Genomic DNA, 12009 nt, shown 5'->3' on the forward strand with positions numbered 1-12009 from the left:
CAGCGTGGAGTTGTAAAGAGGCGTTTCTGGGCAGGAGAGCTCTGAGACAAACATAAACTGACTTAAGCAGCAGAGGGAAACTTCCACAATCATCTGGAAAATAATCTATTAATTCAAGTTAATTACATTTCCACTCGGCTTCACTTTTTCTACAGCAGGTTCTAATAGTCAGTTGTAGTCCTAGGAAAGTTTTAATTAAACAGAGGGAAGGGCTGCTGAAAGAGCCACTTTTCCCCCGAAACACAAATCAGCTGGGTTATGTTTCATTGTGTTATAAATGTTTCTGATGGCATCATAGTGTAATGTGTCATTTTTTACAAAACTTGAAGTGCTTCTGTAGTGGGAGGTAGCATGGCACATCAGGTTTTGGCAGAGGCCAGCAGGAATGTTGTGTGTCCTGGGGGGTTCTGGTGTGGTGGCTGCACCTTTGGAGGCTTTGGAAAAACTCCAGTGAGGAAAGGAGGGAGTTGCTGTGCTGGCTTGGGTGTCTCAGCTGGATCCTTGGTGTCAGAGGCTGATCTCTCACTGAACCCTGTCCCTGCTGGATGGAAACACCTCCATCCAACACCTCTTGTGTGGGCTGCTGCTCTGGAAAGCAGCTGATGTAAACTCCAGCGTGCTGCTGCACCTGTGCAGCTCCTCATGGTCAGGGGGACATCCCTGGGGACACCCTGTGGGTCCCCATGTGCATCCAGGCACGCTGGCATTGCTGGAGAAGGGGGCAGGAGGTGGTGCTGCCAAAACCTGCAAGGCTGGGCTGGGAGGATGCAGCCCCTGATGGCTCATCCCCAGGGGATGGCTGATGCTGCTGCGAAAGGAGAGAATTCATATGAAATTCTGATCCCACGGGTGCAGCTGCCAAGCTCTGACTGACTTTGATCTCTTCTCCCAGCTGGCACTTTGCAGGAAATATGTGGGTTTCTTGCAGGAGGATGTGCTGGGGGTGGGTTCCTCCTGTAGCTGCTGCTGTTCTGCACATGCTGTACCTCTGCTCCAAAATGTCACGCTGGATGTCTCACACAGTGTCTTCACAGGAGAAGGGTCTTGTTTTTTCCAAGCTGCTGCCATTCCCTGGGCATGTTCTGACTCAGGGAAGCAGACCATAGTTGTCTATACAATTACTTCGTAAAGAGATTTTTGTGTTTAATCAGAGAGAAAATGACTTCAGCTGCCCTGCCAAGATCTCTGGGTGCTTCTAGCAGTGAAATTAAATGTGCTGTTGATGGAGGCAGATGTTGTCACTGGCAAAATCCTCAATTTGCACCACATTGTCTGTAAGAGTGTGAAATTACTGAGGGGGCATCCTATATTTATATGCTTCTTTTAATTGGTGTTATGAATGTAGTTATTGCTCAGTCCATGCCATAGCTCAGGACACACAGGCATTGTAATTTGCTGAAATTATTTCACCCTGGGGTGAGAAGACTGGTGATTTAGTGACCATGTTCTGCTTGTCTCTCCCAATTCTCCTAGCTATTTCAATGGAAGCAGCTGGAAAATCTCTATTTCCGTGAGAAGAAATTTGCGGTGGAAGTACACGATCCCCGCAGGTGAGGCTGGAGGAGGCAGCTCTGTCATCGGGGTTAATCTTTACCCAGAGTGGGAACTCAGCATCATGTGTTAGTGGATGGGGTGGGAGGTGCCTCAGAGCTAACACCTGAGTTTACTTTGGGCTTCGGGACTGATCCTGACCCAGCATTTGGCCAGGCAGACTGGGGCTGTCACAGCTCTGGGTGTCCTCTCAGATTCCCTGTGTGTCCATCCATTCAGGGAGTTCTTGGAGCAGGAGGAGGAATATTGGTCTTGGCCAAATCTGCAGCAGCACTGGGTGATGGGATGAAGGAAATCTGAGTTTCTGCATCCCTTAAAACAAAGGCTGAGACTCACCTGATCAAGAGAGAAGCATTGTGAACTGTAAACCTCAGAGACCTGTCTTGAAATTGCATTTCTTTTCACCTCCTCAGAATTTCAGTGTCAAGAAGGACCTTTGGTCAGAGCGGGCTGGTGGTGCAGACCTGGTATGCAAACACTTCCCTGATCAAGTCCATCTGGGTGATGGCAATCAGTCAGCACCAGTTCTACTTGGACAGGAAGCAAAGCAAAGTAAGTTATAAGGCATTTTACTGCAAGCATGGGTTTCAACACCTTTCCTGTATATCCTTCAGTATGTGTTTTTCCACGGATGAACTGCTCTCCAGAGAAAAACTACAATTGTTTTTGTCAGCTTTTTGAGCAGTCTATTAGTGGCAGTACTGTTATTCCATCCATTTTAGCCTGCCTGCACTGAAGGCCTATGGAAGTGTAATCAAGGAAGTGGGAATTCCCATGTCTGGGTGTCTAATCTGCCTTTCCTGTTGTCTGCTTTCCTGTGTTTGTTTTGAAAGCTGCAGAGATTTTGAGCTGGGAGATGGTTCAGGTTTTGGGGGAGAGGGAAAAGGAATGCCAAACAGCCCTTGTATTACTGCAAGTCACCTGTTGCTTTAGCCCTTAATTTTGTGGGAGATGAGGTGTGAAATGTCACCTTCTGTGATGTGTTCTGAAGTTAATTAGAGGTAACTCAATGAGGCTGGTTTTTTTTTTTTTTTTTAAACTCCTTCAGGCAAAAATTCCATCAGCCAGAAGTTTGGATGATATCGCCATGGATCTGACAGAGATGGGAACACCAAAAGTATCAAAGCTGGTGACTTTGGAGGCCAAGAACCAGCTTATTATGGCCAGCAATGGCAGTTTGATCTCATCAGGTAATACTGCACTTAAATGTGAAGTAGCCAAGTATAATGGGGCTTGTGTTTAATAAAAGGGAAATGGCAATAAAATACCAGACAATAAAAAGTTTACTTACAGAAATTTTACTGAGAAATCCCCTGATACAGAGTGTGTTTTCCAGGCTCTCAGGATTCAGAGGTCAGTGAAGAGCAAAAGAAGGAGAAGATTATGGAACTAAAGAAGAAAGAGAAACTCCTTCAGGAAAAACTGCTTCAGAAAGTTGAGGAGCTGAAGAAAATCTGCCTGCGAGAAGCGGTGAGAGCTGCACCTCACACTGGGGCTGGGCAGGTGGGAGCCCTTTTCCCCCACTGGGCCTTACCTGGAGCCCTCTCTCTTCCCCAGGAGCTGACAGGCAAGATGCCCAAGGAGTATCCTCTGGGTGCTGGGGAGGAGCCTCCCCAGGTGAGAAGGCGTGTTGGCACGGCGTTCAAGCTGGATGACAACCTGCTCCCCAGTGAGGAGGTGAGTGTGGCAGCTTGTTGGCACAGCAGGGCTGGGGTGGCCACACCAGTGGCCAAAGCCACTTGTAGATAATCCACCTTCCCCTGGGTGTTTTAAGAGGAGGCAGCTGGGACAGTTGCTTGTGTGGAGTGGGAAATTTCCATGGGTTCTGCCCTTCTTTCGGCCACGCTTTGAACCGGCCAGGAAATTGGCTGTTTCTAAAGGCCTTAAGCTCATCTGGCCTGAACCCCTGATTTGCATGAATTTTAATGGATATTTTGCTGCTAATTAGAGAAGATCAGGTGCATAATGGCATTTGGCAGCCCGTGGCTCTGAGCTTTTCTGGAGCATTGACTTGCGTCATGTTGGGATGTTGTTTGAGCCCAGAACGTGGCAGGGGTGTGCACTGTCCCCCTTGCAAAATCAGCTGCCTGTGAGCATAGTTGTGTGACAGGTGACAGGAGGAGGAGTTCTACCTGTGGCTTAATGAAGGTTCCACCTGAGTAAAACCTCCCTGTGTTGCTCAAGAAACTAAAATGAACTTTGCTGGCAGAGACTGACTCGAGAGATATGGTAATTCAGATGTTTGCAGTTTCTGGATTCACTCCATTCCCCCTCATTCCTTTTGAGATTTGTTGACAAGCTGTATCATCCTAGTAGGTGTTGGGCACTTGGCATCTGTCTTTCACCAGAAACTCACTGCCCTGCCTCACAGGGCTGGTGTGCTCCTTGTCTGCAGCAAAGTGATTTTGTGGACTGCTTAAATGCTATTAAACCAAAATCCTGCTGACCAGATTTAATAATGTGTTGCTTAGCACTTCTGCAGTGCCTTTCATCTGAGCTTCTCAAAGTAGTTTACAAACAATTAATTAAAGCCTGAAACTCCCTCTTACGTAGGTATGGTGATACCAATTTCCATTTTTATTTTCTCTGAAGTAGAGAGAGATTTTGAACAGAGGGTTGGACTCATAGCAGGAGGTTTAGCAGCCTAAACCTGAATTTAAGAGCCTGTGTTATGTCACCTGAGTTTCAGAACTTTGGACCTTACCCAAGAGATCCCAAAATTGTAGCCTAGCCAGAAATAAGATCTAAGACTTTCATATGCTGAGATTGTCTTTGTATGAACTGTGGTATTTTTGTATTTTGTGCTCAAGATTTCACTTCATCACCACAAAAATAGTTCTTCTTTTTAATGACTTTCATTGATAATTTCTCTCTGGAGTACAAGCAAATAACTCATCTCACAAATTTTCAGGATCCTACTTTGCAGGACTTGGAGAGCAACTTTATCATACACCAAAAGCTGGTGGAAGCTGCAAAGAAACTTGCCAGCGAGCCAGACCTCTGCAAAAACGTGAAGAAGAAAAGAAAGCAAGAGTATGCTGATGCTGTAAAAAAGCTGCAAGAGATAGAAAACTCCATAAATGAATACAGAATCAAGTGTGGCAAAAAACCAACCCAGAAATCAACTCTGGCTCTACCAGGTGAGAGAATTCCCCGGTTCTGATGGAAACAGGAAGGGGAAAAGAGCAGTTTGGCTTACTTAGAAACTTGGTTTACCTCTTCTCTATATGGTTTTTATCTTCTCCAAGGCAGTTAAATAAGAAAAAAAAAAATATGAAACTGCTGCATCTGATACAGTCAGTGCCCTGCTGTAGGCTGGGGGCAGAGTAGGCTGCAGCTTTAGGAGGAGGCACAGACAAGTTCCAGCACCAGATATGGGCTGAAGGTGCTGTGCACAAAAAGGCTGGCAGCAGCACCTTGGATGAGGCTTTTCTGGTGCCTGAATTCCTGGTGTGTTGGATTTAGTTGTACATCCGAGGTGCCACATGCAGCATCTCTCCCCTGTCCATCCTGTGGTGCTTCAGTTCTGGCAGAAGTAGAGCAGGCAGGTTTTCCTGCAGGATTGAGGAAATAAGGATTAAAGACATTGCTTCCTGGTTCAAAATTCCTGATTTCCAGGGAGTCACAAGTGAAGTCAGGAGCTTATGAATGCAATTATTAGCAAACAGATTTTTGACTGAATCCATTTGGCACTGATGAGAACAATAAAAGCAGATACTCATGGCCTCTCTGTTCTGAGAATGTGATTCTTCTGAGGGAAGTGAGATTCTTGCTGCTCCATAGGATAATATATGAATTATACCTGTAAGTATCCAAGCCAACTGAAGGAGTTTTGGATCCTTAGCCCTGACACACCAGACAGGGCATCACTGGGCTATCCATCATCACAAAGTGATTATTCTGAAAGGCTGATGATTGGTATTTAATGTGGCCTAGCTTGTTCCTGATTGACAGAAGGGAGGGAAACATCTGTTTTTCCAGTCTCTTGCTCACCAGTCTGGATACTGATTGTGGAAGGTCCTGTCTTACCTGGGGCACCTGCTGTGTGGGAATGGGCAGGAAGGCTGGTGAGCAGAGAGATCCATCCATCCATCTACAGGCACTCTATTATTGAATTATTTCTAGTTCAGCCTCTTGTTTGATGCTGGCAGTTTCTTGCCCTGTTGTCCAAGCCAGCCATTAGCAGCTGCATTCCCTTCCAGTCCCAGGCTCTCACCCTGTAGTGTGTATTTGTTCACCTGAAGCAGAGCTGTCACCTGCTTCAGTAATTGATTTTATGTGTGACCTTGTCACCATCACCAGCGGTGCTCTCGAGCTCCGGGTCTGGGTTTCAGGAGGCTGAGCAGTGATGAGTCACTTGTGTCTGGGAATCTGGGGAATGATTTGTTGGAAGTAGTATGTTAAATAGTGCCATTGATTTATTGAATCAAACCATAGCTATTTCCATCCCAGCCCCAAGGGATAGGAGGTGAAGGACATACTGGACTGCTTTCCTTGTTCCACTTTGTCTTTCCTCCCTCTCTATCCCAGAGTTTCTTCCTCCTTTTCAGGGATTTGCACAGACCTGGGACATAAATTTTCAGATGTGTCACCATATCTGAATCTGTCAGCATTGCACACCCCCCTGAATCCAGCACTGTAGCTTTAGGCTGGCTTTTTTCTTTTCCTCAGCAGCCTTTGTTCCTCCCCGCACTGGGCCCAGTTCCATGCTTTACCACCCGTGGTCAAATCCACATGAATCAGCTCCCCTGGAGCTTTTTCCCAGTGTCAGGTTGCAAGCAGAGCTGCAGCCCATCCTCGGTGGTCTGACAAGTCTCCCCCCAGGGCAGGGGCCAGTCCTGATTTTTGCTGTTCTTGAACAGCTGCTCTGTTTAGTACATTCTTGTAACCAGACCTTCCCTGGCAGCAAATTGTGACAGCAGGAGCAGCGTGCATTGCATGTGCTCGTGGTGGCTGAGGGCACAGACAGGTGTCACACACAAAGTGGCTGCCACTGTCGTTTTTACTGCTTCCTTTCTCTCATGCTTGAAGGTTCATGGAGATTTTTCACCCCACCGGTGCCATGTCTTGCCAGAAACAGCCTAGGGATTGAGCTGTCCCTGGGTTAATTATCTCTAGTTCAGCCTCATTTCTCTGCTGCTCCAAACCTGGGCAAGGACAGGCTGTTTCTCAGTGTGTAGCATCAAGGTGAGACAGGCAAAGTGAAGTGCTGTGAATAAATAAATAAATTATAAAAAAAAAAAGTAGAAGAAATAAAAAATTCATATGGAACAGTTCCTGTTTTCGGTGTTGTTGGAATTTGCAATACCTTGATGGAAATCAGTGGAATTATTCTGGATTGATCTTAATTTAATTGAAACAGGATCTGGATGCTGATGAAACATTCAGAAGTGAATGCCAAATTTTACAAGGCTTTTTTTGTATCTACCTGGTGGGGTTTCAGGTGTACCTAGAGGAGATGAGCTGCTAACAGCCAAGATCTACATGCCTGTGTAGGCTCCTGACACCTACTGAACCACCAAAACACCCTGTGAGATCTGTTGGAAGTGGGGTGGAAAACACCTTTGTAAATCTTGGCCTGATTCCTGCTGCAGATTAAAAAGAAATAAATAAAAAAATCTCTTTTGATAATTACCTGGGTTGCTTGCTGAACTGCAGTGAACACACAGAGCGTTGATGTACCAGGAGTGTCTTCAGGCTGTGGGGGCTAAAGAATATGGATTGCAGTGTTACAAGTATCAGCTGGCTCTGAAACTCTAGAAAATAAACTATATTAAGATATTTGTAAGTTGATGTTGGCTCTTTTATGCTTAAGGTGTTTGTTTTTTATTCACAGATGATATAATTCCATCCGAGAGCAGCTCCTTGTCAGACACAACCACCTATGATGATGGTATGATGCTTATCCTTTTTTTTTGCCTCAAGAAGTTTGTCCATTCAGATATATTTCTTTGACTTAATGTCCTTTAGCATGTCCTATCCCTGGAAGTGCTCAGGGCCAGGCTGGACAGGGCTTTGAGCAAAACCTTTTAGAGGAAGAGGGAGTTGGAATGAGATGAGCTTTAAGGTCTCTTCCAGTACAAGCCATTATATGATTCTGTAATTTTGGTGGCTTTTGATGACAAATTACTTTATAGCAGAGGGAGAAATAGATACTCAGGAATGTCTTTCCTCTTAATGGGTTAGTTATTGAAAGTTTCTGCTCTGTGAGCTGACCTGAGTCATCTTTAGAGAAGGAAGTTGGTTTTAACATGACCAACCTCAAACCAAGGACGCTGGGTGGCAAATACATTGTCCCTCGGGCCTGGCTTAGAACTGAAGGACTTACAAATTGGGAGAATTGGCCCAGCCCTTCTGTGTTCACAGCCACCATAAAACTTAGAGAAAGGTGGAATAGTCACAGACATTAATGCTCTATTTACGTTTATCTGTTCCCTAGTGAGCTTGCATCTTGCATGGGTTGGTGTTTGCTCAGCTTACTCATTTCACACACACACCCACAGACACACTCACACCCTGTTCCACAAGGTGCAAAGGACTTGGCCTGCCTCTCCCTTAAACTGGATAATCGTCATTTGGGGACAAACATTATCTAAATTATTACTTACTTTTCAGTTCGGGCCTGATTCTGATCTCTCTTTGTCCCAGTTTTAGACTTGTAGAAACCAGGTGGTGCTGTAAAGTGGATTTACACCTGATTGCTGCTTTTTCAAGTAGAGCTAGAGCCAGGCTTGTGAACATGTTCTCTGTGATGCTGCTCCTGCATTTATATGTGTTAGTTGGAGTTTCCTGTTGGCTCTGTCGGGACCTGGTTGTGCCCTGAGCAAAGAGAGAACAAGGATCAAACCAGCATCTTCCCAATTGCCTTGAGCCAAATGTGTCTGTCAGTTGTCTTTGCTCATTCAATTGCTTTTGAAGTCAGTCCCTTTTAGGTTGTATTTCAAAAATAATTCTTAAAATGTCATTTTCGACAGCTGGAAGATGAGGGAGAGGAGCTGGCCTTTGCAGAGGCTGGGCTTGTCTGCTTGGCTCAGGAAAGGATTGCTCTGCAAACAGATGTTTTCCCAGGAAGTTCCATTCTGTGATCTGGCACAGCCCCAGGCTGGGTGTAGTCTCCATAGGAGATGATGTTGCTGGGATCTGGAGGAGCTTCCACGATGTCCTGTCTGTGTGGAGAGAGCTCAGTGCAGGCAGGAAATCTTGTCTAGCTCCTCAGCTCCTGTCATTGTCTCTGTACTGCAGAGTGCTTCTCCCTAGGGGCCACAGATTTGCACACAGGGCAGAAATATCACAGAGTTTGCTCTAACAAAATGCATATTCCTTTCTGACAGTCAGTGAATCACTTCCTGCAGCAGCACAGAGACCCGGCTCTGCACAGCTTTCTCCAAGACTTCCTCCACCAAAGTCCCTTGGGGTGGAGAGAATTCATCTCAGGAAGTCATCCATAAACGAGCAGCTCTTGGAAAGCAGACACTCCAGGTAGGCACATCTCACTGCTGCTGGCATGAGCTCCATCCTGCCCTGCTGAGCATCCCAGCAGAGCCCACTGCCTCCATGCTCTTCTGGCTTTACAGCATTTGGTGATGGGAGCTGAATTTCCTGGTTAGGAACGAAAGTGTGTATAAGTAGTTGGCACAGTATCTCAAGCCAAAGATGAGTGTAGTTTTTGTGAAGAGATTTGAGATGGGTGAGAAATTCAATAGCAAGGGCTGTGTTTAAGGAGTTGGTCGTGCCTACCACTGCTGTCATTCTTTGTGTCAGTTTCTGGTTCTTTTCAGTGTTAATTTAACAACTTGTCATTTTCCTGATGGCTGTGCTTAGTGGATTCAGGCAGCACCAAACCCTTCCCATCCCTCCTGATGGTATCAGTATTTCAGCAGGTGCATTGTCAAAGCAGACATAATTCACCTAAGGCCTGATGGAGAGTTCTGTTCACAAGCAGAGCTGCTGGGATTCAGCCAGCTTCCATCATTAGTGCCAGCTGTGTGTATCTATGGGATTTGGGCACTTTCTGAGCTAGAATACCTCCATGGAGCACATCAATAGCAGCAGGCGTGCAGATGATTGTGTGATCATGTTGTGTGTGATCGTGTCAGGTCTGGTGCTAGCAGCTGTTACTAGTGTAGGGATTCCCACTGATTCTGAGATTTCTTGCACTGTCTTTGTGTGAGCAGGCTGTTAAAGGCACGCTTAACAACCTTTTAGAGTTTTGAGCAATGCCATATCTTTGCTTTTTTTCCTCATCTGTCCCTCAAGATAAGCAGAACGCTCCTCCATATGAAGTTCAGAAGTCAAATTACAGCCATATGCACCCATTCAGCTGTGATGTGCTTCATTTGAAAACCTCATTTATTTGCTTCTCTGTTACGTGTTCTGTCTCTCCTTGATGGTTCTGTCCTTTGGCAGCAGCTGGTCATCCTGTGAAGACTTCCCTTCAACCACAGGAAGGGGCCGAATTCTTCTTCCCATTTAACAACTCCTGTTTTTTCACCCATCCTTACGTTCGCTCCGCCCTTCCTTTTGTTTCCCGTGACTTGGGGTGCCCGTGGCGGGTGTGTGCTGTGCCTTGTGTGATGTGTAAGCTCACGGGGCTTGTCTCCTTTGCTGCAGGGACGTGCTCTCCACGCACAGCAGCCCTTTCCGGACGCTGGAGCGGCCGGCGCAGCCCCGCGGCGGGAGGAGCATGCCCACCACCCCCGTGCTCACACGCAACGCCTACAGCAGCAGCCACCTGCAGTAAGGGACCTCTGCTTTACACCTGGGCAGGCACAAGGGTGAAAGAAAACGGTGTCGAGAGGGCACAGGGTGGTTTGGTGTGTGGTTTTCCCACAGTGCGGTCATAGGCTCTCTAAATGTTGGTTAGAGCCATTGCTGTGGGAAGCCAAGGTGTGGATATGAGCTCACCTGTGCTGTTAGCTGACAAGCCATGCTGCAGGAGGGGAGATGCTAAGGATCTTAAAATGTTATCAAGAGCTGAAGGTTTGTTTGGTTGGGGTAGTGCAGCCCTGGAGAGACAGATCCAAAGGAAGCCCATCTTTCCATGTTCTGCTCCAAGCTTCTGTAGGCTTTACCTTTCTAAAAGCTGAGGGAGCCCTCTCATAAATCATTACCAAATGTGCATTTGTGACCTTAGCTCTGTGTGCCCCTGTCACAGATTAACCTTGCTCACTCTGACAGATTGTTATATGGGAGATGTCCTGCTGTTGCAGCCGGTACAGAATTCAGCCAAACCGAGTTCTGTGCATTGCAAATACTCTGTGTGGAAAGATAAGGCAGGATTTGTGTTGTGCTTGGACTGAGGAGGCAGGTGACCTGTCCGTGTGTGCTCTCCCCAGCTCTGTGTGTATGTTTGCGTGAGACTGCCTTTAACCAGCCAAACATCTGTGTTGTTCTAGGCCAGATGTTTCCCCACACCACTGCCGGCAGCGCAGCGGAAGTCTGGAATCCCAGACCCACCTGCTGTCCGAGGCTCCTGCCGAAAAGACAGCCTTCTCCCTCTCCAAATCCCAACGGAGCAGCAGCACAGAGATCCTGGACGACGGGTCGTCCTACACCAGCCAGTCAAGCACGGAGTATTACTGTGTGACACCCACTCCCAACCCTTATTACACCACTCAGACGCTGGACAACAGGACCAGGGGCCGCAGACGGTCGAAGAAACACAACATTTCTGCCGCCAGCTCAGGGAGCATGCCAAACCTGGCCCACAAGGACGCCCGCAGTGGCGTCTTCCACAAAAACCAGGAGCAGCCTTCCTCTAATTACTATATCTCTGGATACTCCCCGTACACCGAACCCGATGTTTACTACAACGGAGGATACGTTTATGAGAGTGACACGGAGGGGCAGTACAGTGTCAACCCCTCCTACCGCTCCTCGGCGCATTACGGGTACGAGCGGTACCGGGAATTCCGCTCCTACCACGAGGACGAGGTGGACAGGGTTCCCCACAACCCCTACGCCACCCTGAGGCTCCCCAGGAAGCAGGTGGCTAAAACGGAGCACATAACCAAAAACATTCACAAGGCCTTAGTAGCGGAGCACCTCCGTGGCTGGTACCAGCGTGCCTCCAGCCAGAAGGAGCAGGGTCACAGCCTGCAGGCGGGCTTGGAGCCTGACAGAGGATCTCAGAGGAGTTTGGGCTTTGCTGGGCTGCAGACGCCGTGCTCGCCCAGCAGTCGGGTGTCGTCTTTCTCTTCGGGTAATGCTCTTTGTCTTCCTCTGTGCCGGGTGTTTCTGTGAGTCCCTGCTGTGCCGTCAGTCCTGCCCCTTGTCACTGCCTCAGTGAAGTAGCAGAGTGGAAGCCGGGCCAGAGCTCTGTCCTGAAAGATGGATGAGGAACCAAGTAGGGTTTTGGTCTGCTCTTGAAAGGAAAGCCTGGCTTGTTACCTTCTCCTAAGGGTAAAACAGCCTTTTGCTCTTTGTGTAAGCACAGTAACCCAGAGAAGGACAAGCATT

At 47.4% G+C, this 12009-nt stretch overlaps 1 protein-coding gene and 1 long non-coding RNA gene across 5 annotated transcripts in view; one reads left to right on the forward strand and one right to left on the reverse strand.

The window, feature by feature from the left end:
• FRMD4B (FERM domain containing 4B) overlaps positions 1-12009 on the forward strand; it is a 79244-nt gene that overhangs the window by 63592 nt on the left and 3643 nt on the right. For all 4 annotated transcript variants that reach the window (XM_066327208.1, XM_066327211.1, XM_066327209.1 and 1 more), the window contains 10 exons: positions 1474-1550; positions 1965-2103; positions 2600-2741; positions 2888-3021; positions 3109-3228; positions 4463-4691; positions 7388-7444; positions 8883-9030; positions 10162-10287; positions 10947-11752. In XM_066327208.1, the coding sequence (XP_066183305.1) occupies positions 1474-1550; positions 1965-2103; positions 2600-2741; positions 2888-3021; positions 3109-3228; positions 4463-4691; positions 7388-7444; positions 8883-9030; positions 10162-10287; positions 10947-11752 (1978 nt within the window). The remainder of the gene's footprint in view (positions 1-1473; positions 1551-1964; positions 2104-2599; positions 2742-2887; positions 3022-3108; positions 3229-4462; positions 4692-7387; positions 7445-8882; positions 9031-10161; positions 10288-10946; positions 11753-12009) is intronic.
• The window catches only part of LOC136366265 (uncharacterized), a 302489-nt gene that overhangs the window by 992 nt on the left and 289488 nt on the right, over positions 1-12009 (reverse strand). The window lies entirely within an intron of this gene.

The sequence above is a fragment of the Sylvia atricapilla genome, chromosome 11 (assembly GCF_009819655.1).
Source record: "Sylvia atricapilla isolate bSylAtr1 chromosome 11, bSylAtr1.pri, whole genome shotgun sequence".
Lineage (NCBI taxonomy): Eukaryota > Metazoa > Chordata > Aves > Passeriformes > Sylviidae > Sylvia > Sylvia atricapilla.